This window comes from Mobula hypostoma, chromosome 1, assembly GCF_963921235.1.
Source record: "Mobula hypostoma chromosome 1, sMobHyp1.1, whole genome shotgun sequence".
Classification (NCBI taxonomy): domain Eukaryota; kingdom Metazoa; phylum Chordata; class Chondrichthyes; order Myliobatiformes; family Myliobatidae; genus Mobula; species Mobula hypostoma.
The window spans coordinates 189235556-189261622 of record NC_086097.1 but is presented as its reverse complement, the minus strand read 5'-3'; the positions used below and the strand labels follow the sequence as shown (position 1 = coordinate 189261622).

Below are 26067 nucleotides of genomic sequence, written 5' to 3'. Positions count from 1 at the left end.
CAGATGACTATTCCATATATCTTGCTTATGCATGAGCCAAGTAGTGTTTGCTGTTTCCTTACACCCCAGTCCTTCATCTGATTGACCTCGAAACACCTTCTCAAAAAATTATCCAAGTCAGAAGCTTCCTTCAGGGTTTTCAATGAGAATTACTTGTAAAAAGACATTGCTATTTCAAGGGCAAATAAGGAGGGGATGGAGATGGGTGTCTTTCAACACCATATGCTTCAAGTTGAAATCCAAATTAACCTACACAGGAAATGATACAAAAAACAGCTTACATACAGGAAGTGATATTCATACAAAATAATTCCATTTTTAGAGGCCAGAACATCCAGGGTAGCAAGGATAATTGTGTAGAGTAAGCTGGTTAATATCACCTCACATTTTTAGGCAGTCTCCTGGAATAGAGGATCACTTAGAGACTTTGTCCAGTTTTGTGAGGTCTGAGGTCAAGGAAGGAACCAGACTCTTCTACGAGATGATGTGCTCCTCCCCTTACACACAGCTTCTATATGTTCCAAACACATGGACTTACGATTCTCAACACAATTTAGAATGCATCATCTCCACTGCCAATCCTTACGATTTCAGGGGTCATAGAAACATAGAAAATAGGTGCAGGAGTAGGCCATTCGGCCCTTCAAGCCTGCACCGCCATTTATTATGATCATGGCTGATCATCCAACTCAGAACCCCGCCCCAGCCTTCCCTCCATACCCCCTGATCCACGTAGCCACAAGGGCCATATCTAACTCCCTCTTAAATATAGCCAATGAACTGGCCTCAACTGTTTCCTGTGGCAGAGAATCCCACAGATTCACCACTCTCTGCGTGAAGAAGTTTTTCCTAATCTCGGTCCTAAAAGGCTTCCCCTCTATCCTCAAACTGTGACCCCTCGTTCTGGACTTCCCCAACATCGGGAACAATCTTCCTGCATCTAGCCTGTCCAATCCCTTTAGGATTTTATACGTTTCAATCAGATCCCCCCTCAATCTTCTAAATTCCAACAAGTACAAGCCCAGTTCATCCAGTCTTTCTTCATATGAAAGTCCTGCCATCCCAGGAATCAATCTGGTGAACCTTCTTTGTACTCCCTCTATGGCAAGGATGTCTTTCCTCAGATTAGGGGACCAAAACTGCACACAATACTCCAGGTGTGGTCTCACCAAGGCCTTGTACAACTGCAGTAGTACCTCCCTGCTCCTGTACTCAAATCCTCTCGCTATAAATGCCAGCATACCATTCGCCTTTTTCACCGCCTGCTGTACCTGCATGCCCACTTTCAATGACTGGTATATAATGACACCCAGGTCTCGTTGCACCTCCCCTTTTCCTAATCGGCCACCATTCAGATAATAATCTGTTTTCCTATTTTTGCCACCAAAGTGGATAACTTCACATTTATCCACATTAAATTGCATCAGCCATGAATCTGCCCACTCACCCAACCTATCCAAGTCACTCTGCATCCTCTTAGCATCCTCCTAACAGCTAACACTGCCACCCAGCTTCGTGTCATCCGCAAACTTGGAGATGCTGCATTTAATTCCCTCATCCAAGTCATTAATATATATTGTAAACAACTGGGGTCCCAGCACTGAGCCTTGCGGTACCCCACTAGTCACCGCCTGCCATTCTGAAAAGTGCCCGTTTATTCCCACTCTTTGCTTCCTGTCTGCTAACCAATTCTCCATCCACATCAATACCTTACCCCCAATACCGTGTGCTTTAAGTTTGCACACTAATCTCCTGTGTGGGACCTTGTCAAAAGCCTTTTGAAAATCCAAATATACCACATCCACTGGTTCTCCCCTATCCACTCTACTAGTTACATCCTCAAAAAATTCTATGAGATTCGTCAGATATGACTTTGTCCGATGATTTCACCGCTTTCCAAATGTGCTGTTATCACATCTTTGATAACTGACTCCAGCAGTTTCCCCACCACCAACATTAGGCTAACTGGTCTATCATTCCCCGGTTTCTCTCTCCCTCCTTTTTTAAAAAGTGGGGTTACATTAGCCACCCTCCAATCCTCAGGAACTAGTCCAACGAGTTTTGAAAAATTTTCACTAATGCATCCACTATTTCTTTGGCTACTTCCTTAAGCACTCTGGGATGCAGACCATCTGGCCCTGGGGATTTATCTGCCTTTAATCCCTTCAATTTACCTAACACCACTTCCCTACTAACATGTATTTCACTCAGTTCCTCCATCTCACTGGACCCTCTGTCCCCTACTATTTCTGGAAGATTATTTATGTCCTCCTTAGTGAAGACAGAACCAAAGTAATTATTCAATTGGTCTGCCATGTCCTTGCTCCCCATAATCAATTCACCTGTTTCTGTCTGTAGGGGACCTACATTTGTCTTTACCAGTCTTTTCCTTTTTACATATCTATAAAAGCTTTTACAGTCAGTTTTTATGTTCCCTGCCAGTTTTCTCTCATAATCTTTTTTCCCCTTCCTAATTAAGCCCTTTGTCCTCCTCTGCTGAACTCTGAATTTCTCCCAGTCCTCAGGTGAGCCACTTTTTCTGGCTAATTTGTATGCTTCTTCTTTGGAATTGATACTATCCCTAATTTCTCTTGTCAGCCACGGGTGCACTACCTTCCTTGATGTATTCTTTTGCCAAACTGGGATGAACAATTGTTGTAGTTCATCCATGCAACCTTTCAATGCTTGCCATTGCAAAATCCTTTTTCTCCCTCTGTCCCTCTGAATATACCTCTTGCCCATCCTCTGGGTCACCCCCCCCCCCCCCGTCTTTCTTCCCGGACCTCCTGTCCCATGATCCTCTCGTATCCCCTTCTGCCTATCACCTGTCCAGCTCTCGGCTCCATCCCTCCCCCTCCTGTCTTCTCCTATCATTTTGGATCTCCCCCTCCCCCTCCAGCTTTCAAATCCCTTACTCACTCTTCCTTCAGTTAGTCCTGACGAAGGGTCTCGGCCTGAAACGTCGACTGCGCCTCTTCCTATAGATGCTGCCTGGCCTGCTGCGTTCACCAGCAACTTTGATGTGTGTTGCGTCAATCCTTTAAGTGTCATTTGCCAGTCTATCTTAGCTAATTCATGTCTCATACCTTCAAAGTTACCCCTCTTTAAGTTCAGAACCTTTGTTTCTGAATTAACTATGTCACTCTCCATCTTAATGAAGAATTCCACCATATTATGGTCACTCTTACCCAAGGGGCCTCTCACGACAAGATTGCTAATTAACCCTTCCTCATTGCTCAAAACCCAGTCCAGAATAGCTTGCTCTCTTGTTGGTTCCTCGACATGTTGGTTCAAAAAACCATCCCGCATACATTCCAAGAAATCCTCTTCCTCAGCACCTTTACCAATTTGGTAATACCATCTCCGACCTCACTACTACTGTTAGGTGGCCTGTACACAACTCCCACCAGCGTCTTCTGCCCCTTAGTGTTACGCAGCTCTCCCCATATCGATTCCACATCTTCCCGGCTTATGTCCTTCCTTTCTATTGCGTTATTCTCTTCTTTAACCAGCAACGCCACCCCACCTCCCCTTCCTTCATGTCTATCCCATGCTCTTCATCTTGAGTTGGTTCTTTAAAATCGTTACAGCTGGGACAAGCTCCCTAGTAAATGCTCCCAAAAGCAGCACCTCAAATAGCCTCTGACAACCAAGTCCAGCTCCTGGCCTTCAGGTGTGGCTTAGCATCCAAGCCCCCAGCTGATAGATCCAAAGGAATGGCAGAGACCAATACAGTCTGGCACCAGCAGCGTTGCAGGAGGTGCCCGTCAGCGTAAAACTCAATATAGGAATGCCTTATGGACTCCAGCTCCGGATTTTTCCTCGGGATTTCTTACCCATGAGTAGGTATAACTGCAAGGCAGTGGAGGTTTGAGATCACAGTTTCCTTCTCCTAGATGAGCTGCCAATCATGGCTGATGAGTAGAGACTGATGTCAGTAGAAATGGTTCTGCCGGACTTAGTGGCTAAGTCACAAGTGAAAGCCAGGAACTGGACTTGGTTGTCAGAGGATATCTGAGATGCACACAATTGAGAGCATTTAATTAGTAGTGGGAGCTTATCCTCACTACCACTCCTGGCTATAACAACCTTAAGGAACCCTCAAACTATCAGAAGCACTTAAAAATGGTAAAGAAGATCTTTGACAACATGGAACATTAACGGATGTCAGGACAGTGTTCAATGGGACAAGATCTCAGCGTGTGGCACCTAGAATCCCGACACCAACTCCCACTCTGCAAGACACAACAGTCACAGAATAAAGCCCTTGAAGTTGCCAGCTGTGTGGCCGCAGAAGGTTAGATAACGTACTAGCAGTGGATTGGACGGAATACAATCTAGCCTAATAGTATCCAGACAGCAACAAAAATGTGCAAATCAATCAGAAAAACTGAAACATTTCAATTTGTTCTGCCGCACCAATTTACTAATGCGGGAGCTAACAGTTATTTCTTTGACAATACACTGAAGTACAGACTGACCTTCTTCAGACTTGTAGTTACAGGTTTGGTTTTGCTTTTGGCTTTTATATTTTTGCTGTTGACAACTTTGAAAACATCTTTGTGTTTCTGTGCCTTTGATTTGTTCTTTGCCATCCTTTTCAAATACTTTCTGGAAAATAACCATTAACAGAATCAATCACTGTTTATATTTACCCATAAGTAATAAACAAAAAAAAACACTATTTCCCAGCCTCCACGGAAAAAAAACAAGGGAATTCTCGTTAATAACAGCTAAGTTTATTTGTTCTTTTCATTAGCTAGTTGCTTGACAGAAATAGTATTCCGATACTCCACTGTAATATTTAAAACATACACAGAAATTCTACTTGTCTAAATAGATCACAGACCGGAGTAGAATTAGGTTATTTGGCCCATCAAGTCTGCTCTACCATTCATTCATGGTTCATCCTTCTTTTCCCCCTCCTCAGCCCCACTGCCTGGCCTTCTCCCCGTAACCTTTGATGCCATGGCCAATCAAGAACCTATCAATCTCCACCTTAAATACACCCAACATCCTGGCCTCCACAGCTGCCTGTGGTACCAATTTCCACAAATTCACCACCCTCTGGCTAAAGAAATTAATCCACATCTCTATTTTAAATGGAATCCCCTCTATCCTGAGGCTGTGACCTCACATCCTAGACTCCCCCACCATGGGAATCATCCTTTCCAAATCTACTCTGTCCAGGCCTTTCAACATTTGAAAGATTTCCATGAGATCCACCCTTACCCTTCTAAATTCCAATGAGTACGGATCCAGAGCCATCAAACATTCCTCATATGATATGCTTTCATTCCCAGAATCATCGTTGTGAACCTCACCAGAACCCTCTTCAATGCCAGCACATCTTAGATAAGGAGCCCAAAACTGTTCACAATACTCAAAGTGAGACCTCACCAGTCTCAGCATCACACCCCTGCACTTATATTACAGAACGCTTGAAATGAATGCTAACATTGTAGTTGCCTTCCTTACCACCAACTCAACCTGCAAGTTAACCTTTAGAGTATTCTGCATAAGGACTCCCAAGTCCCTTTGCATTGCGAGTTTTGGATTTTCTCCCCGTTTAGAATAGTCCACACATTTATTTCTTCTACGAAAGTGCATGATCATGCATTTTCCAACATTATATTTCATTTGCCACTTTCTTGCCCATTCTCCTAATCTGTCTAAGTCTTTCTGCATCCTACCCGTTTCCTCAACACCACCTGCCCCTCCACCAATCTTCGTATCATTTGCAAACTTGGCAACAAAGCCATCTATTCCATCATCTGAATCATTTATATACAGCATAAAAAGAAGTGGTCCTAACACCAACCCCTGTGGAACACCACTAGTCACTAGGTGCCAACCAAAAAAAGATCCTTTTATGCCCACTCACTGCCTGCTACCAATCAGCCAATGCTGTAATCATGCTAGTAGCTTTCCTGTAATACCATGGGCTCTTAACTTGGTAATCAGCCTTGTGTGTGGCACTTTGTCAAAGCCCTTCTGAAAATCCAAACATACAACATTCTCTGCATCCCCTGTATCTATCCTACACGTAATCTCCTCAAAGAATTCCAACAGGTTCGTCAGGCAGGGTTTTCCCTTAAGGAAACCATGCTGACTTTGTCCTGACTTGTCTTGTGTCACCAAGTATTCCATAACTTCATCCTTAACAATTGACTTCCAACATCCTCTGAACTACTGAGATCAGGCTAACTGGTCTATAGTTTCCTTTCTGCTGTTTATAGGTTCTTGATTAGTAAGGGTGTCAAAGGTTACAGAGAGAACACAGGAGAATCAGATTGACAGGGAAAAATAAATCAGCCATGACTGAGTAGACTTGATGGGCTAAGTGGCCAGATTCTGCTGTCTTATAGGTTGTGGGGTGAGAGTTCTTTAAAGTGTTCAGACAGTCCCTTCAATTTGACACACTCATTTTGCATAAGGAATGTTAACTTGATACAATGCGATGGAATGAGAATAAGATTATCTTTCAACGTGCACTTCATTAAGTTAAAGCAAAAATACCACTTTTATGTAGGATTCCAAACTGCATTAAGATTTGCTAAATACTAATTTATGAAAGGATTGCGAAATAAATCAGCTGTCAGAAGAAATGGCTGAAGTATGTACAATCACAATTTTTGTAACACAATCAAGAGAAAATCTGCAGATGCTGAAAATCAAAGTAACACACACAAATTGCCGGAGGAATTAGGCACTGTCTGGTCTGCTGAGTTCCTCCGGCATTTTGCAATTAACAATTTTTGTAAGACAATTGGATAGGTACATAATAGAGAAAAAATATTAAACGCAGATAAATGGGGCTAGATTGGATGGAGGAATATTTTCCATACTAACTGTTGAGGGTGAGGTTCACATCCCCGGCAGTATGCAAAAAAAAAGTCGTGTCCAATTTTCTAAGAGTTACATTTACACAAAATGGACGTGGTTAAAATGCAAAAGAGATGATAGAAGGGGTCAGATAATTCCATTTATATAAAATAATTGTCTAATTTGATCTCATGCCAATCTAAATGAGCTTGAAGGAACTGGTTAATACTTTCACCACAGACCGCCGCTTTCCTTGGCAGATTCTGTGGGCAACGCCACCAAGTCCCTGTGGTTTCCCGACGTTTACTGACCCTGGCTCCTACCAGTCGCTGAGTGAAACCGTGACGGGACGATGACAACGACCGCGGCTCCTCGCAGCAGGATGAACTGGACCGACCGGTGCACCGCCCGGCCCCGGCCACCAACTCCTCGTGTCACACACTGTGCGCCACGCACCAAAGAAAAGCCCCCAGCGTGGGACTGCCCGGAATACTGCCAGTACCGAGGAGAAAAATTGGCAGGAAAGGACCAGCAATAGCTGGCGCCAGGGTAGTTAATTGTACACATTGTGACAAGATAGGGCTTAATTAGGAAGGGGAAAAAAAGATTATGAGAGAAAACTGGCAGAGAACATAAAAACGGACTGTAAAAGCTTTTATAGATATGTAAAAAGGAAAAGACTGATAAAGACAAATGTAGGTCCCCTGCAGACAGAAACAGGTGAATTGATTATGGGGAGCAAGGACATGGCAGACCAATTGAATAATTACTTTGGTTCTGTCTTCACTAAGGAGGACATAAATAATCTTCCAGAAATAGTAAGGGACAGAGGGTCCAGTGAGATGGAGGAACTGAGTGAAATACATGTTAGTAGGGAAGTGGTGTTAGGTAAATTGAAGGCAGATAAATCCCCAGGGCCAGATGGTCTGCATCCCAGAATGCTTAAGAAAGTAGCCCAAGAAATAGTGGATGCATTAGTGATAATTTTTCAAAACTCGTTAGATTCTGGACTAGTTCCTGAGGATTGGAGGGTGGCTAATGTAACCCCACTTTTTAAAAAAGGAGGGAGAGAGAAACCAGGGAATTATAGGCCGGTTAGCCTAACGTCGGTGGTGGGGAAACTGCTGGAGTCAGTTATCAAGGATGTGATAACAGCACATTTGGAAAGCGGTGAAATGATCGGACAAAGTCAGCATGGATTTGTGAAAGGAAAATCATGTCTGACGAATCTCATAGAATTTTTTGAGGATGTAACTAGTAGAGTGGATAGGGGAGAACCAGTGGATGTGGTATATTTGGATTTTCAAAAGGCTTTTGACAAGGTCCCACACAGGAGATTAGTGTGCAAACTTAAAGCACACGGTATTGGGGGTAAGGTATTGGTGTGGGTGGAGAATTGGTTAGCAGACAGGAAGCAAAGAGTGGGAATAAACGGGACCTTTTCAGAATGGCAGGCGGTGACTAGTGGGGTACCGCAAGGCTCAGTGCTGGGACCCCAGTTGTTTACAATATATATTAATGACTTGGATGAGGGAATTAAATGCAGCATCTCCAAGTTTGCGGATGACACGAAGCTGGGTGGCAGTGTTAGCAGTGAGGAGGATGCTAAGAGGATGCAGGGTGACTTGGATAGGTTGGGTGAGTGGGCAAACTCATGGCAGATGCAATTTAATGTGGATAAATGTGAAGTTATCCACTTTGGTGGCAAAAATAGGAAAACAGATTATTATCTGAATGGTGGCCGATTAGGAAAAGGGGAGGTGCAACGAGACCTGGGTGTCATTATACACCAGTCATTGAAAGTGGGCATGCAGGTACAGCAGGCGGTGAAAAAGGCGAACGGTATGCTGGCATTTATAGCGAGAGGATTCGAGTACAGGAGCAGGGAGGTACTACTGCAGTTGTACAAGGCTTTGGTGAGACCACACCTGGAGTATTGTGTGCAGTTTTGGTCCCCTAATCTGAGGAAAGACATCTTTGCCATAGAGGGAGTACAAAGAAGGTTCACCAGATTGATTCCTGGGATGGCAGGTCTTTCATATGAAGAAAGACTGGATGAACTGGGCTTGTACTCGTTGGAATTTAGAAGATTGAGGGGGGATCTGATTGAAACGTATAAGATCCTAAAGGGATTGGACAGGCTAGATGCGGGAAGATTGTTCCCGATGTTGGGGAGGTCCAGAACGAGGGGTCACAGTTTGAGGATAGAGGGGAAGCCTTTTAGTACCGAGATTAGGAAAAACTTCTTCACACAGAGAGTGGTGAATCTGTGGAATTCTCTGCCACAGCAAACTGTTGAGGCCAGTTCATTGGCTATGTTTAAGAGGGAGTTAGATATGGCCCTTGTGGCTACAGGGGTCAGGGGGTATGGAGGGAAGGCTGGGTTCTGAGTTGGATGATCAGCCATGATCATAATAAATGGCGGTGCAGGCTCGAAGGGCCGAATAGCCTACTCCTGCACCTATTTTCTATGTTTCTATGTTTCTATAAGACTTTTAATTTTTAAATTTGTATCAATTTATTTATAATTGTATGAAAACAGGCCATTCAACCCTACCAGATAATACTGACTTGCAATAAACAGTTTGCTGGAAGAACTCGGCAGGTCGAGCAGACTCTGTGGGAAGGAAAGGACTGAGAGTGGAGAGGCGAGATAGAATTGGACGATTTATTATTGTATTATCGAGATCAGTGAAAAGTGTGTCTTGCTTACTGTTCATAGAGATCAGATCATTACACAGTGCATTGAGGTAAAACAACACAATGCAGAATAAAGTAACCGGTACAGAGAAAGTGCAGTGCAGGGAAACAATAAGGTGCAAAAGATCGAGAAGGGAGATGGCGAGAAAGGATTCTAAGGTGATCGATAGACTGAGGTGAGGTGTAGGATGTACTGGCTTGCAATTCATGCTTGTGAGCCTCACATCTCCAGAGACCTGCATTCAGTTGTGACCTCCATCACTGTGGCTGGAGTTTAGACAGTAACCGTGAGCAGGTACATATTCTCTAGATGCTTCAGTTTCCTCTCACGTCAAAAGTGTGTAGGGGTGTTAATTGGTCATTGTAAAATGGCCCTAGTGTAGGTGAGAGCAGGGACTTGGGGTGAGGTGATGGGTTTATGGGGAGAATAAAATGTGTTTGGATAGCATTTGGGTAAATATCTCCTTGATGTTTGTCATCAACCCAATGGGCCTATTTCCATGTTGAGTTCTGATGATGAATCTTTGATCAGATATGTTCACTCTATTTTTCTCTCTCCAGTGATGTCAGGAAATCTGCCATTTTTAACCACTCTAGTCAATGTGTGATAAAAATTTGTTGTAAATTCTCAAGAAGTTAAGCAGCAAGATAAGCAGCTAACTTTTCAGATGCCTGCTGAACCCCAGTAGTCACCAGTCTCCAGGTAGAATATGCTACATGCCTCTGCTTTCTGTGGGCAAGCTAATTATGAATCCACACAGCCAAGTTACCCCGGAGCCCATGCTTCCTGACTTTCTGAATGAACCAACCATAGGGATCTTTGTCAAATGCTTTGCTAAAATCCATATACACTATATAAACAGCTCTACCTTCACAAACTTGTTTTGTCACTTTCTCACAGAATTCAATCAGGTTCGTGAGGCATGACCTGAACCTCACAAATCATGCTGATTGTTCCTGATCAGACTACACTTCTCCAAATGCTCATAAATCCTGTCTCTAAGAATCTTCCCCAATTGGGTATAATTCATTGGTAATTCATTCATAATTCATAACTCATTGGTCTATGATTCCCAGGATCATCCCTATCACCTTTCTTGTACAGGGGAATAGCATTTGCCACCCTACAATCATCTGGTATTTCTCCTGTGGCCTATGAGGATGCAAAGATCATTGCCAAAGGTGTAGCAATCTCTTCCCTCGCCTCCCATGGTAACCCATCTAGCCCTGGGGACTTTTAACAATCCTAATGTTTTTCAAAGGTACCAACACGTCCTCTTTCTTGACGTCGACATGTTCCAGCATAACAGCTTGTTTGACACTGTCCTTACATTTGTCAAGGTCCCTCTCACTGGTGAATACTGAAGTAAAGTATTCATTAAGGACTGCCCCTACCTCCCCTGACTCCAGGCACATGTTTCATTCTTTACCCTGATCCTCATTCTAATCATCCTCCTCTTCACGTTGGTGTAGAAAGCCTTGGAGTTTACCTTTATCACACTCACCAAGGCCTTCTCATCTACCCTTCTAGCTCTCCTAAGTCTATTATTAAACCTCCTTTATGGCTACCTTTTAACTCTCCAGAGCCCTTTCTGATCCTTGCGTCCTCAACCTTCTTTCTTCCTTTTGATGAGATGTTCCACATCTATGGTCGACCATGGTTCCTTCACCTTTCGCTGACTTAGTGGGACAAACCTATCCAGAATCCCATGGAAGTGCTCCCTAAACAACCTCCACATTTTTATTCTGCACTTCCCTGAGTACTTAAGCTTCCAATTTACGCTCCCAAGTTCCTACCTTATAGCATCATAATTCACCCTCCCCTAACTAAATACTTTCTCATACCATCTGTTCCTATCGCTGTCCCAAGGCTAAAAAAATAAATAAGTAAAAGTTTCTGCAAAAAAACAATGACAAATCAATCAGGGAATGTTCTGCACTTGATGTTCTTGAGGTTTTGTGAGAAAAGGACATACCAATCCTATTGGGTGACTCCTGAATATGGCAAAACTCTTCATCACCATAATTTTAAAATAAGCAACGCCATGCTTACCAGTTTATAAAATCTTATTGGATCCTTCAAGCACAGTTGGAATCATAATACCACATTATCCATCTTCTGGAATTACATCTGTCAACACAGAGATGCAATGGTTATGTCAGAGTTCATCACAAATAACTGTGTGCTCTGGCTCTTCCCTGGAGACAAACATTAACTCCTGCTGAAAGATGTACTTTGGATAAAGAATTTCAGTCTACCTCACCAACTGACTGAACCCTCCAGAACATAGCTGCCAGACTGAGTCTGTGGCAGTTGCTGCTATTGGTAAATCTCAGATAGTGAAGAGGAGGAATAGAAAAGTGATATGGATCGGCTGGTTGAGTGGTGTCACAATAAAAATCTCACACTTATGTCAGCAAGACCAGGAAATTGATTGTGGGCCCTAGGGAGTGGAGGTCAGGAGAACGCACACCAGTCATTGAAGGGTTCGCAGTGGATTGGGTAAGCAGCTTTATGTTTCTGTACGTCAACATCTCAGAGGATCTATTTTGGGCCCAACAAATTGATGCACTTATGAAGAAGGCATTTCAACAACTCTGCTTCATTTGAGGAGATTTGGTATGTCACCGAAGGCTCTTACAAGTGTCTACAGATGTGGAGTGGGCTAGAATATACTAACAAATCACTTGTTGCTTTCTAACATGCAGAAGTATCGTCCTCCACAGTGATACATCTCTGAGAGGTTTGTTGTCCTCTTTCCTTTTTCAAGTTAACCGTGTATTCGAGGTTCATAATCAGTTGAATGCTGTCTTTACATTCAGTAGCCACTTTATTAGGTTCCATAAGACCATATGGCATGGGAGTAGAATTAGGCCTTTTGGCCCATTGAGTCTGCTTTGCCATTCCATCATAACTGATTTATTATCCCTCTCAACCCCACCTGTACACCTGCTCATTAATGCAAATATATAATCAACCAATCATGACAGCAACTCAATGCATAAAACATGGTCAAGAGATTCAGTTGTTGTTCAGACCAAACTTCAGAATGGGCAAGAAGTGAGATCTAAGAGACTTTAATTGTGGAATAATTGTTGGTGTTTTGCACTTTGGCTTTAGAGGAACACTGGCTGTATTTATAGGTATTTGTGTATAGTTGAATGATAATTAAACTTGAACTAGGTGCAGACCAGGTAGTTTAAGTATTTCAGAAACTGCCCATCTCTCAGGATTTTCATGCACAACAGTATCCAGAATTTACAGAAAAAGGTGCAAAAACAAAAAAAAATCCAGTGAGTGGCAGTTCTGTGAGCAAAAGTGCCCTGTTATTGAGGGAGGTCAGAGTAGAACGACTGGACTATTTCAAGCTGCTGGGAAGGTGACAGTAACTCAAACAACCAGGCATTACAACAGTGGTGTGCAGGGGAAAGAGCGTCTTTGAATGCACAACACATCAGACCTTGAAGTGGATGGGCTACAGCAGCAGGTGACCATGAATGTACACTCAGTGGTCACTTTATCAGGTGTGTAATGAAGTGGCTACTGCGTGTATATTGGGATGTTATGTCTTGCTTCACCACCTTTAGAATCCATTTGGATTAACAACTTAAATGAGGTCTGGAACTATAATATTCTAACAGGCCAACTGAGCATCAGTTGTGCAAGTTGTAATTGACTGACAACACCTTTCATCACCTATTGAAAGCTGGCTGCTGAGATGGTAATTAATCTGAGATTTGCTTTGCATTTTCTAGCCAAAGCAATTACAATACAGGATAGATGCCAGTATTGAAGCTGTACTGGAACTGCTTGGCATCTGTCTCTGGGTCAGAAATATGTAGCTCCAAATCCAGCATGGCATTACTCTAAATAGCATTCACAGATAAAATGAATCAAACTAGTTAAAGACTGCTCTCCATTATGGTGGGAACTTCAGCAGAAGGGTGAAAAGAATCATCCTATTGGATCATCCTCATGTAGGGAGTTGAATAGGAAGCTGAAAAGCAGGACCTCCTCCAGGGCAGTAATCTCTGGATTGCTGTGAGGATAAGAACAAGATGATTTGGTAGATGAATGTGTGGCTAAGGAATTGATGCAGGGGGCAGAGCTTCAGATTTCTGGATCATTGGGATCTCTTCTGGGGAAGGAATGACCTGTACAAAAAGGACAAATTACACTTGAAGCCAAGGGAGACCAATATCCTTGCTGGCCGGTTTGTTAGAGCTGTTGGAAAGACTTTAAACTAATTTGGCAGGTTGATAGGAACCAGAATGATAGGGCTATGATGGGTCAGTTGGTATACAAGTACATGAAATGTATAGTGAGAGTATGAGGAAGGACAGGCACGTCATAGGGCAAAATTGCAGCCAGTGGAATGAGTTGAAGTGTAACATGGGGGAAAAATCTAAAAGGGTGATGAATAAAGGAGTGAAGGTTTTATATTTGAATGTACACGGTATAAGGAATAAGGTAGATCTCAAATAGAGATTGGCAGGTATGGTCTGTGCATCATTGAGTCATGGCTGAAAGAAGAAAGGGGAGAAGGTGCTCCTGCACAGGATCGAAAGAAGCTACAGAAAGTTGTTCAATTAGTCAGCTCCATCTTGGGTACTAGCCTCCATAGTATCCAAGACATCATCAAGGAACAGTGCCTCAGAACGGCAACATCCATTATTAAAGATGCCCATCAACCGGGGCATGACCTCTTCACATTATTACCATCAGAATGGATGTACAGAAGCTTGAAGGCACATACTCAGCGATTCAGGAACAGCTTCCTTCCCTCTGCCATCTGATGACATTGAACCCATGAACACGACCTCACTTTTTATTCATATTGTACCATATAGCCTACATTATAATAAGGGACTACTTTATGTTTTAGTAACACATTGTTGCATGCGCTATTAGGTCCGTATTGACCTGTACGTGTGTGCCAAGTTTGGACTCTACCAGTAAAGAACCATGAAACTTAGCTCCTGTCTCCTGAGTTTTTATTAATAACATAGTTGTGTAAACAGGCCACATACACAACAAATTGGCGACGAGGTTAATGAACCTACATCTTATCAGAACGCCGTGTTTTAGTTGATAATGGCACTCAGAGGAAGAGCGCAAGGAACGAGCAAGGGAGCAGGAGTAGGAGGCAGAGTGAGACCACAAGTCTGAAAGGAAGCGGGAGCACAGCCGGGGTTGGGAACGTCGGGAGACCAAGAGACACAGTTGGAACCGCAGCACGTCCAGGTGAGATCACAGCCGGTGCTGACCCCCAGGGGCTGAGGGTCTGCCTGCCCCAGAAGGGAGATAACAAGGAGCAACACATGCATCTAGATGGAGTGCACTCATGGCGTGAGTCAAAAAGAAAACAAGGGGAAAACGGGGCTAAACTAACATAACAAAGACGGCAATGATTGGAACCATTACAGCATTTGATAGTGGCATTAAAGGCTGGGCAACTTACATTGAGAGAGTGGAGTTATATTGTGAGGCTAACAGTGTTAATGACGGAAAGAAAGCCAGCGTCTTACTCAGTATTACGGTAGCAAAAACATACAGGCTGCTACGGAGCTTGTTAATCCCTGAAAAGCCGGTTGACAAAACATTCAAGCAAATAGTAGACACTCTCCAACAGCATTTAAACCCCAAACCAATGGTCATTGCTGAAAGATTTAAATTTCACAATCAGAATCAGAGCAAAAATGAAAGCATTTCTGAATATTGTGCTGAATTGCGCAAATTATCAGAACATTGTCAATTTGGAGCTGGTTTATCGGATGCATTGAGGGACAGGTTAGTGTGTGGCACGCACTGTGAAACCACACAGAAGAAGTTCCTGGGTGAAAAAGAGTTTACATTAGAGAAGGAGCTGAACATTTCAATATCAACAGAAACAGCAGCACGGGGTGCTTCAGAGATACAACAAAAATCTCTGGAATATGCTACGAATAAAATGTCACTGAACAGAAATGAAGGAAAGAAATGTTACCGTTGTGGGAACAGGTCACATGACCCTGATGACTGTTGGTTTAAAGACAAAGAATGAAGAAACTGTGGTAAACAGGGCCACATTGGCAGAGTATGCAAAGCTGGTAAACAGCAGAAAAAGGACAAAATACAGAGAAACAAGAAACCCCAGAAAGGAAAATCCAACAATGTTTACAAAATGGAAGAAAGCAGTTCTGATGAAAACGACTCAGATGAAAGTGAATTGTCTTGTCTGTAACTTCACAGCATGAAAGAGACAGATGATCGAAGAGTAATATGGATCACTCCACAAGTGGCCGGCGTGAGACTGAAAATGGAGTTGGACACAGGCTCAGCTTTAACAGTGATCTCTGTACATGACTACAAACGTCTGTTTTCTCACATACCCCCGAAACAAACTAAACTACTGCTAAAGACTTGCACAGGACAGAAAGTGCGCCCCAAAGGTAAAATTAAAGTGACAGTGACCTACGGAGACAAAACACAGCAGCTGAACCTCTATGTACTGAAAAGTGGAGGACCACCGTTGCTGGGACGTGAATGGCTCAGGAAAATCCAGTTGGATTGGCACACCATCAAGGCACTAGATGTGTCAACAAAGGAGGGCAGCTCGGTGGGGAAGACATACGCAGCTCTCCTCTCACCCATTGTCGACTTTTACAACGACGAAGAGGAACTAGACAGCGTTGACAATGAGGATGAATGCAGTATCCGTGGCTGTGACTTGGATGAAGATACAGAGGATGCAAGTGAGACAGATATTGCAAATAAGCAGGATGATGAAGATTACCTGGAAGTAAAAGAGCAGACATACCAGGAGAAATTGACATCTCTCAAAAGACAGCTACAGCAGTTACAGGAAGGCACTTTGCAGGAGTATCAGAAAAGGATGAAGAAACTAGATCAACAATACAAGGAAAGGATATGAAATGCAGAGCTTTTTCTGCAACTGGAGACAGAACAAGTGGAAAGGAATTATATTAAAGAGAAGAAAGCAGCAGTGAAGGAATTTGAAGATAAAAAGATCGAGTTAGAAGAAAAGAAAAAGATGATTGAGAACGAGAGGCTAACAATGGAACTCAAGCCAATAATGACTAGGAAACTAAAAAGGAGACCTAATGACCCTGTTCCAGTTACAGACAAAAGACGAAAATCTGCACCTGCTCAGTTAGATTACTTGTTAACAGATGAACAGATAATGGATGATCTGCGAACTCTCAATAAGCTTAAATCTCCGAAAAGACCAACATCTCTGTCTTCACCTGAGCATCTTCCCAGCACTCCTGCTGAATCACCGGCACAGAGATATGAAGCATGAATAGAAGAGGGAAAGTTATATTACGATAAGAGGTGGTATCTTATTTATTTGGAATCTAAGGAGAATACGAAAATTGGCTGTATAATTAGCTCAGTTGGAACAAATGAGATATGGGTAAGGAAGACAAGTGGTAGCACAAAGATGCGTATATGTCTAGGACAGCTGCACAGAGGAGTCTTCATTATACAGAGGTGATCTGCTGCCTAGAACTCTTAGCAAGTTGAAGGCGCACATCTTCTTAACTCCCTATGCTCAGATGTCAACTTTTCATGACTTTTATATGGAAATCTGTATTAAAACAAACAAGTTTATTGACAGACTGAAGAACACACTATTTGAAGACACTTTCCAATGCTGTCTCAGTTTTGATGATTGTACATATTTTTAAGAATAACATTCACCTTTTCACGGATTTCACTTTGCTTTTGTCATCTTTGCAAGATGGAGGTGACTACTCTTTATGGCTGGAACCTGCCAATTTGTGGATTGTTTAATTTATTCCAGACAATAGAGTGAAGACCTATTTGCTTCAGTGCCAGACAATCTAGAGAAGACCCCCCCCCACCCCACCAGAGACATGAGTTATAAATGGGTCTTAGGCCAAAAGTAAAAAAAAGGCTTGTTTTAATTTGATATTATTACATTACTTTGTTATAATTTGATATTATTAAGATGCTAAGTAAACAAATGGTAGGCGTTTGTATGTTAAGGGTAAACATATTTGTTCAACATAATGCCCCAGTTAAAAAGAACAGTTGATGCACTATTAAAATAAAAGGGGAGGCGTGTTCCATATAGCCTACATTATAATAAGGGACTACTTTATGTTTTAGTAACACATCGTTGCATCGCTATTAGGCACGTATTGAGAATGCGCTATTAGGCGCATATTGATCTGTATGTGTGTGCCAAGTTCGGACTCTACCAGTAAAGAACCATGAAACTTAGCTCCTGCCTCCCGCGTTTTTATTGATAACATAGTTGTGTAAACAGGCCACATACACAACACATATTGTCTCTGTTTTGCACTCTTTTTAATCTAACTATTTAATATACACTTGTTACTTGTTACATACACCTGTTAAGGTGCATTTCTCCAGTTATCTTATAAGGTAACCGTAGCCTTCAGCCAGGAGCAGATGTCATCAGGTTGTTCCCAACCTTCACCGAGTCTTTCGTCCCTTAACCACGACACTCTCCACTTGGTGGGCCGGCAGTGGTGGCCAAATCACTGCCCATCTGCTCCTGGCTTCCAGCTCCCCTCCTCTCGCCTACTCCAAATCTAACAGGAGGCTCATTCTGCCTCTTCCTCCATCCTACAAGCTGCTTGTTTTTTGCTCCTTTCATCTAGGCCCAGATCTGACAGCTACTGCCATGCTGATTTGGCTGGGAAACCTCTGCAGCCGATCTCCACGGGGAACAACCATGCCTGCCATCCCTTGTCTTTACACTCCTGCACTAAGGGCTGGTACTTCAAGGCCTTTCTCTCGTGAACCTCTTCCCATCCCTCCTCCCACGGCACAGTCAGCTCAACCAGAAGTATTTTGTCTTCAGTTGACCACAGTACAATGTCCGGGCGTAGGGTTGTGTGCACCACATCCGGGAACTGCAACCTCCTTCCCACATCGACCCTCATCTCCCAGGACCTGGCCGTTAGCAGCAGATTGGGCTTTGGTTGTTTGGTTACGAAAGGCCTAGCTCCCTCTTAGATGAAGGTGATGGCCTTCCTCAAATCTGTGCCAGCCGTCCTCTTCTTGCATCTCTCCTGCTCTAGTGTGTCAGCAAGAGCCAGAAGCACCTTATCATGGCGCCACCCATATCGTCCTTGAGTTAGAGCTGTTTCATACCCAGACAGTATATGAGCCAGTGTCCCCTTTTGACCACAGAGCTTACAGTTTGGGTCCTCTCTCATCCCCCATGTGTACAGATGTAATGGTGAAGGAAGGGTGTCATACACGGATCGCAAGAGGAAGGAAATACAGAAGGGCTCCAGTCTCCATAACTCTGCCCATGAGATTTTGCGCTTGGGCAGATCCCATTTTGTCCAGGCACCCTGGGACCCTTGTTCCACTGCCTTTGAAATCCGCTTCTCTTCCTCACAGATCCGTACTTCTGCCTGTATCATGTCTCACCTGTTCCTTATGCTTGTGTTTCCCCACTTCTGGAAGTGAACTGAGCTGAGGCCTTGCCGTCCGACGCAGGGATTGCCAATGATATCTCGCAGCTTCAGAGAACACACTGCCTCCTCCACAGCTGCGTTGGCTGCCCACTTGCACCCAGATCTGGTTGTAACACCTGCTTGCTTTATCAAGACGTCACTGGAATCTCTCAGGCTTAATAAAGCTCTGCATTTTGCCACCTTGAATTCCTCCACAACAGATGACAGGGGGAGCTGCAGTTGCCCAGAATGAATGCAGAGGCCCACTAAAGAGAAGCTTGGGGGAACTCCCCACCATCTCCACAGGAGCTTGTTGGTTCTCCTCTCGATGCCCTCTATGGCAGTCATGGGGAACTCATAAAGTGTGAAGAGCCAGAGAAGCCTGGGCAGAATGCCATATTGGTACGGCCAGGTCTTGAATTTACTGGGAAGTCTGGATTTGTCGATCTTCTTCAGCCATTCGTCTGTCTGCTTCACAGCATTGGTGACATTGGCCCCATCTGTCCGTGACACATTAAACCATTTCCCCAAGCGTTTTATCAGGTTACCTTCGATAGAAGGGATGACCTCACCCTGAGCTTGGAGGCTAAACTTGCTAGTAACATTTCTCTTTATGATCACCATGTACCTGGACTTCTTAGACTTGAAGGACATCCTCGCCCAAGTGGCTACATTACCCAGGGTTTCCAATATCCATCTTGCTCGGACATGTGACACAGTTGTTATAGTGATGTTGTCCATGAATCCTCGTAGAGCCGGCTGAACAATGCCTGACTCCAGTGTCGGGCCGCGGGTGACATTTTCTTCTGCTGATAATAGGAGGTTCATTCCCATAACAAATAGGATGGGGGAGATGGTGCACCCTGTTGGAATCCCCTTCTGGAGGTCCTGCCTACTAGTTGTGAAATGGGCTGATGTAAATCTAAGTTTGAATCCTCCTAGGTAGCTGGTGATCATGTCTCGAATAGCCACTGGGATGTAGTAGTGGTCGAGTCCTTCTAGGATGAGGTCATGTGGAATAGACCCGTAGGCATTCGCGAGGTCTAACCAGACAACTGTTAGGTCGCCTTTTTTCTGTTTGGCCTCACGGATCAAATGGCTAATCATTGAGGTGTGTTCCAGACACCCCGAAAAGCCTGGAATACCACCTTTCCGGATGGATGTGTTGATATAGCGGTTCTGCGTCATGTAAGAAGTCAGCCTTCTTGCGAGCACAGAAAGGAAAATCTTACATTCCACATCCAGGAGAGAAATTGTCCTATACTGAGTAATTGTGGAAGAAACCTCTTCCTTTGGAGTAAAGCATCCTGCTGCCAATTTCCAACTTGATGGAATAGTACCTTTGGCACAGATCTTTCTCATGACCTTCCACAGCCTCTGAAGAAGTTTTGGGCATTTCTTTTACACCTTATTAGGTATGCTGCTTGGGCCTGGGGCAGCTAATGCTTTAACGTAATTGACTTATTTATATTCTATATTATCATGTATTGCATTGTACTGCTGCTGCTAAGTTAACAAATTTCACAATATAGGCCGGTGAATTTAAACCTGATTCTGATTCTGAAATGTACGTTTGTAACAATAGGCCAATTCCATTTCTACATTCATGTGGTTTTATGTGAGCTATGTAGTTCAAATATCATAATTAGTCACAAAGAATTCGTTTTAAGTACTGGGATTTAAATTAGAATTGTTGTGTTAATATTAGTGCATGATTCTATTTTCGTACGTCCCTGATCTTAATCTGTAATTATTTGGAAATCCTGATACTGTAATAGCAGCTGTGTAGTCTGCAATAAATAATACCTTCATACTTTATTTTTGTAACTGATTGTCCCATTTCTTTAAATTAATACTTTTCAGCCTGATTTTAATAAGCCGCCAGATTTTTTACTATCCATCAGATATAGATTAAGAGAGATTCAATATTATTTCCATTATATATATTAACAATAAAACAAGTCAGCCACTGACTTCCCACATTATTTTGTATGTAAAGGCATGTGTTTTTCATTGCAATTCAAGGGTAATTTCAGGTAGAGGATTTTGTGTTGATTCTAATAATTAAATTAAGAAAGTACTTCATTTGTAACATTGCCCACTTTGTAGAAATGTAACTGCACAGACTGGAAAGAACATGTTCAGTAAATATAGTTTTTTTTCATAAATTGGTGCATTATTGTCACAGGTACTGAGGTATAGTGAAAACGTGTATACCATCCATACAGATCATTTCATTACAATAGTACATTAAGGTATTTCAAGGTAAAAAAAAAGAAGTGCAGGTAGACTATAATGTGCAAAGACAATAACAAGGTAGGTTGTTATGTTAAGAATCCATCTCATACTAGTAGACTCATCAATAGTTATTTTACAGCAGGATAGAAGCTGTCCTTGAGTCTGTTGATACATGTTTTAAGGCTTTTGTATCTCCTGCCCAGTGAAGAAGAGAGGATGTCCAGTGTGGCGGGGGTCATTGATTATGTTGGCTGCTTTATCAAGGCAGTGAGAATTATAGAGAGAGTCCATTGAGGGGAGGCTGGTTTCTGTGATGTTTTAAACTGTATTCACAACACTTTACAGTCTCTTGCAGTTATGAGCAGAGAAGCCGTCATACCAAGCTATAATGCATCCAGATAGGATGCTTTCTATGGAAGGGTCATAGAGGATGTACCAAATTTCTTAAGCCTCCTGAGGAAGTAGAGAAGCTGGTGAGCTTTCTTAGCCAAGGCATCTACATGGTCTGTTCAGAACAGTCTACTAATGATGTTCACTCCTGAGAACTTTAAGTTCTCAATCCTCTCAACCTCAGCACCATTGATATAAACTGGAGCCTATACATTGCCCCCCTTCCTGATGTCAAGGAGCAGGTGAAGGGAAGAATAAAGTGGAATTGGCTTTTGGATGTAGGTTGTTCTATCTTTCGATATTGCAACTGAGATAAATTAATAAACAAATTCAATTGTTTAATTTCACAATGATTTATTGTATAAACGAGCAAAGAGAAAGCCTCAGGACCAGATTGCTCAACTATTGTGATAATTCCATTTCATGCACATTCAGCAAAACGAATGTATGATGCAGATAAGTGTTTAGGCTAAGCAGCTGAAGGCAGCATATGCGTATATCTTCTTCTTCTTGACTGTTTTTATTTTCCAAACCTATATTTGGAAAATCCTCCACTATTCTGCAAAGCCACAGTCTATGGCTGAAATCGTTACATCCCCTTAAAGTACATGTCTAATAGTTTAATTAATCTACCAATTCCTTATCTTTTCAATGCAGAGCCACACACTATGCAATATTTTGAAATATCCACTGAATGAAAAATTGTTAATTCTTGCTTTTAGCACCTACTTTCAGTGCTTTGCAGCAAATACAGTATTGTAAAACTCCAAATTCTTCTTGTAATCAAAATACCTTGACACACCAGCTGAGTGGCAAAAAAGAGCAAAACAGCACCTCTTCCACCTCAGGGGACTGAAGAGGTTTGGCATGAACCCCCAAATCCTCAAGGCCTTCTACTGGGGCACCATTGACTGGCAGTATCACCGCCTGGTACGGGAACTGCACCAACCTTGATCACTGGGCACTGCAGAGAGTGGTACAGTTAGCCCAGCACATCTATGGATGTGAACTTCCCTCCACTGAGGACATTTGAAGCAGCAGGTGCATAAAGAAGGCTTGGAAGATCATTGGAGATACCCATCACTCCAACCATAAACTGTTTCAGCTGCTTCCATCTGGCAAATGGTACCACAGCTTTAAAGCCAGGACCAACAGGCTACGGAACAGCTTCTTTCTACAAGCCATTAGACTTATAAATTCACATATCTGTACATTGTGACGGAGTGATAATGCAAAGATTTTTACTCCCCCACATTGTGGGACTGATGTAAGTGTTAAATAAATTCAATCCAATTTTAAAAAAATGAACTTTTCAAATGTGTTATTGATTCCATTTTATAATTCTCCTTGTGAACAAGAGTTGAAACTTTCAAAAAATAAAGTAATGCAGATCTTGGAAACTGAAAATATAACAAATACTGTATGCTAGAAATATTCATCAGATAAGGCAGCATCAATGGTCAGAGAAACAGAGTGCCATAGAAACATACAAGTCAAAATGATGCATTGTGCAACATTTTACTGTGGAACTTAAAAACTTTTATAATTGTATAGCATGCAAACCATTGAAAAGAATGAAATAAAGTTCTAGATTAGGTGCAATAAAATCTGATAGTCATCTTTGGCAAACTTAAAGTAGCAAAGCTCAAAGATTTATTTCTATAATTACCTTCATTTTATTCTGCCAACATTTAAAATGTTGATTATTTTATGCAGTTATTGCTTATACCTCATTGCTGTTACAAATAACCAAAATAAACAGAAATGTTGTCAACATACGTTCTGTACCAGAATATCTAGAGTAGGACTTTGTTAGTAACATCTTTATTGGGTTTTTTTTGTTTGATGAAATCAGCAGCCCATCTCCCATTTTAGTTCAAATTAATAAACATTTATATTTGTTTATTTTAAATATACATGTATCTGTTAGGTGTATGAGTTAATCGTTCAGCTAGTTGCTCATGGTGAACGTAGTATAAAAATTATGAATTAATTGTGATGAATGTTTTTATTTGTGAGGAAGTTATTGATAAAAATTATTCATATACACTGGATTATGACTAAATTGGACACATTGGGACCAGTACAGTTTGCCCCACTGAGCTGAACTTTCAGGGAAATAGTTAAAATACATAATAAAGACAAACTACCATTTAACTGAGTAACAAATGATATATTTAAATGAAATTTAAAGATAAATTAGAACACTACCAAAAGTACTACAGTACTGTAAAACTATGTATTAGTTCCTGATACTTATCAGCAGAGGAATTAATCCAGAATATGCTTACGGGGTGTTAGCTTTTATAAGTCGAGGGATAGAGTTTAAGAGTCGCGATGTAATAATGCAGCTCTATAAAACTCTGGTTAGGCCACACTTAAGTACTGTGTCCAGTTCTGGTCACCTCACTATAGGAAGGATGTGGAAGCATTGGAAAGGGTACAGAGGAGATTTACCAGGATGCTGCCTGGTTAAGAGAGTAGGCATTATGATCAGAGATTAAAGGAGCTAGGTCTTTACTTTTTGGAGAGGAGGAGGATGAGAGGAGACATGATAGAGGTGTGCAAGATAATAAGAGGAATAGATAGAGTGGACAGCCAGCGCCTCTTCCCCAGGGCACCACTTCTCAATACAAGAGGACATGGCTTTAAGGTAAGGGGTGGGAAGTTCAAGGGGGATATTAGAGGAAGGCTTTTTACTCAGAGAGTGAATAGTATGTGGAATGCACTGCCTGAGTCAGTGCTGAAGGCAGATACACTAGTGAAGTTTAACAGACTACTAGACAGGTATATAGAGGAATTTAAGGTGGGGGTTTATATGGGAGGCAGGGTTTGAGGGTAGGCACAACATTTTGGACCGAAGGGCCTGTAATGTGCTGTACTATTCTATGTTCTCTGCTGCCGTGTTCTTTTGATTGACTGTAAATGAACAAAATCAGCACAGAAGCATAGATAATGATCAGCTTTCAAACAATGCTTTTGACGATTACATCCTCCAAATCTTCATTTTCATTGTAACGTTCAAGATGATTTTCGATGCTTCAAACTCTTCATTGTTCCTAATTTGCTGAAGTAGCAAAATAGTTTCATTTTCGCTCCCAGCTGTTCCTGGCACCAACAAGCCTGAATACTTGAAACCAGTGAGCAAAACAGTTCTGTATTGTCTTACTGCTTAATACTTGCCAACTGTCAGTGACAAAAATCACCACTTTTTGAACACAAATACATGCAAGGGATGCTATTTAAAAATTATTCGCTCTAAACATGGTGTACTGTCTAATGGCCACATGATGTGTATGCAACTGACACTAGTTAGAAACTGTTCGACATGTCTCCTGTCCCAATTAAGAGGCATAATGTCACAAATAAGTGGCCGCTCCAATTAACCACAATCCACTGTATTTACTCAATTTCAGTGTAGTTTTCTCTGACAATGTACACTAGTGCTATCAAGAGACAGACAATGAGCTTTTTCCCCATTGCTCATTGTAAAAGCTGGTGTCTAGGGTGTCTTTGGTCAGAACTGAATGCAGTGCCTGGGTGCCAGTTTCTATTCCAGATCACATTGCATGGAAAAATGTTGACACATGCAACAATAGTTCCCTTGTAGTATGTGGCACTTTAATGTTTCAATTGGACACTTAGTCAGTGACGCAGGTAGAACTCTTGGTAAGAAATCAAGTTTACATTTTCAAAGTAAATTATAATACTGTTGTTACATCACAGGAAACTGTTCACCGAAAGTTAAGAGCTAAAATCAGCTTTACCACAAGAAGTAAATTGATTGAGAAATACCAGTCCCCTAGACAAATGTGCAAAGATGCAGATTTTTCAGTAGTAATTTAGAATTACATTTCTCAAGATAAAAGTTAATACTTTCTTCTGTAAAGCCAGGTGCCTCTAATTCTAAAACCATAGACAGAACTACCAGCAACGGTGGTGGAGGCAGATACGATAGGGTCTTTTAAGAGACTTTTGGATAGGTACATGGAGCTTAGAAAAATAGAAATTACTAGGCTTACCCATAGCCCTCTACGGTAGGGACATTTTCGCCACAACTTTGTGGGCCGAAGGGCCTGTATTGTGCTGTAGGTTTTCTATGTTTCTGTGTTTCTATATCTGATCAATCTTCAGTCTTTTCCAATGAGAAGTTTACAGACAAAGTAAGAAAAAATGCTTCTATGAAGATATCAGACTCGCAGACATATTTGCAACATTTTAAGAAATACTGAAGTCCGCAGATGTGAGGGCAGCTTCAACTGGGCTTAAATGATTTTTAACTCGAGATGCAAATTTTGCAAATGCAAAATTAATTAAATAAGCCTTTATGCATTTGTACCCAGAGTGGTGGCACAGATTTCCCTAAGCAGCCTATGTCACTGTGGCTGCACATTTTGTTGTTCGAAGAGAGCAGATGTTGGACTCCCCATTTTTAGATTTAGTAATGACTAA

At 42.1% G+C, this 26067-nt stretch overlaps 2 protein-coding genes and 1 pseudogene across 4 annotated transcripts in view; 2 read left to right on the top strand and 1 right to left on the bottom strand.

Moving 5' to 3' along the window:
- LOC134353642 (transcription factor E2F5-like) overlaps window positions 1-7216 on the top strand; it is a 61857-nt gene extending 54641 nt beyond the window's left edge. For both annotated transcript variants that reach the window (XM_063061809.1, XM_063061805.1), the window contains exon 10: window positions 7086-7216. The gene's annotated coding sequence lies outside the window, so the exon portion shown is untranslated. The remainder of the gene's footprint in view (window positions 1-7085) is intronic.
- The window catches only part of LOC134353650 (ribosomal biogenesis factor-like), a 19778-nt gene extending 12503 nt beyond the window's left edge, over window positions 1-7275 (bottom strand). The window contains exons 1-2 of one of the 2 annotated variants that reach the window (XM_063061831.1): window positions 7149-7275; window positions 4482-4611 (exon numbers count right to left, since the gene is read on the bottom strand). In XM_063061831.1, the coding sequence (XP_062917901.1) occupies window positions 4482-4595 (114 nt within the window). In that variant the 5' untranslated portion in view covers window positions 4596-4611; window positions 7149-7275. Of the gene's footprint in view, window positions 1-4481; window positions 4612-7136 lie in introns of both variants that reach the window. The other variant, XM_063061822.1, reaches the window with a different exon arrangement.
- LOC134348389 (sin3 histone deacetylase corepressor complex component SDS3-like) lies at window positions 7178-26067 on the top strand (annotated as a pseudogene).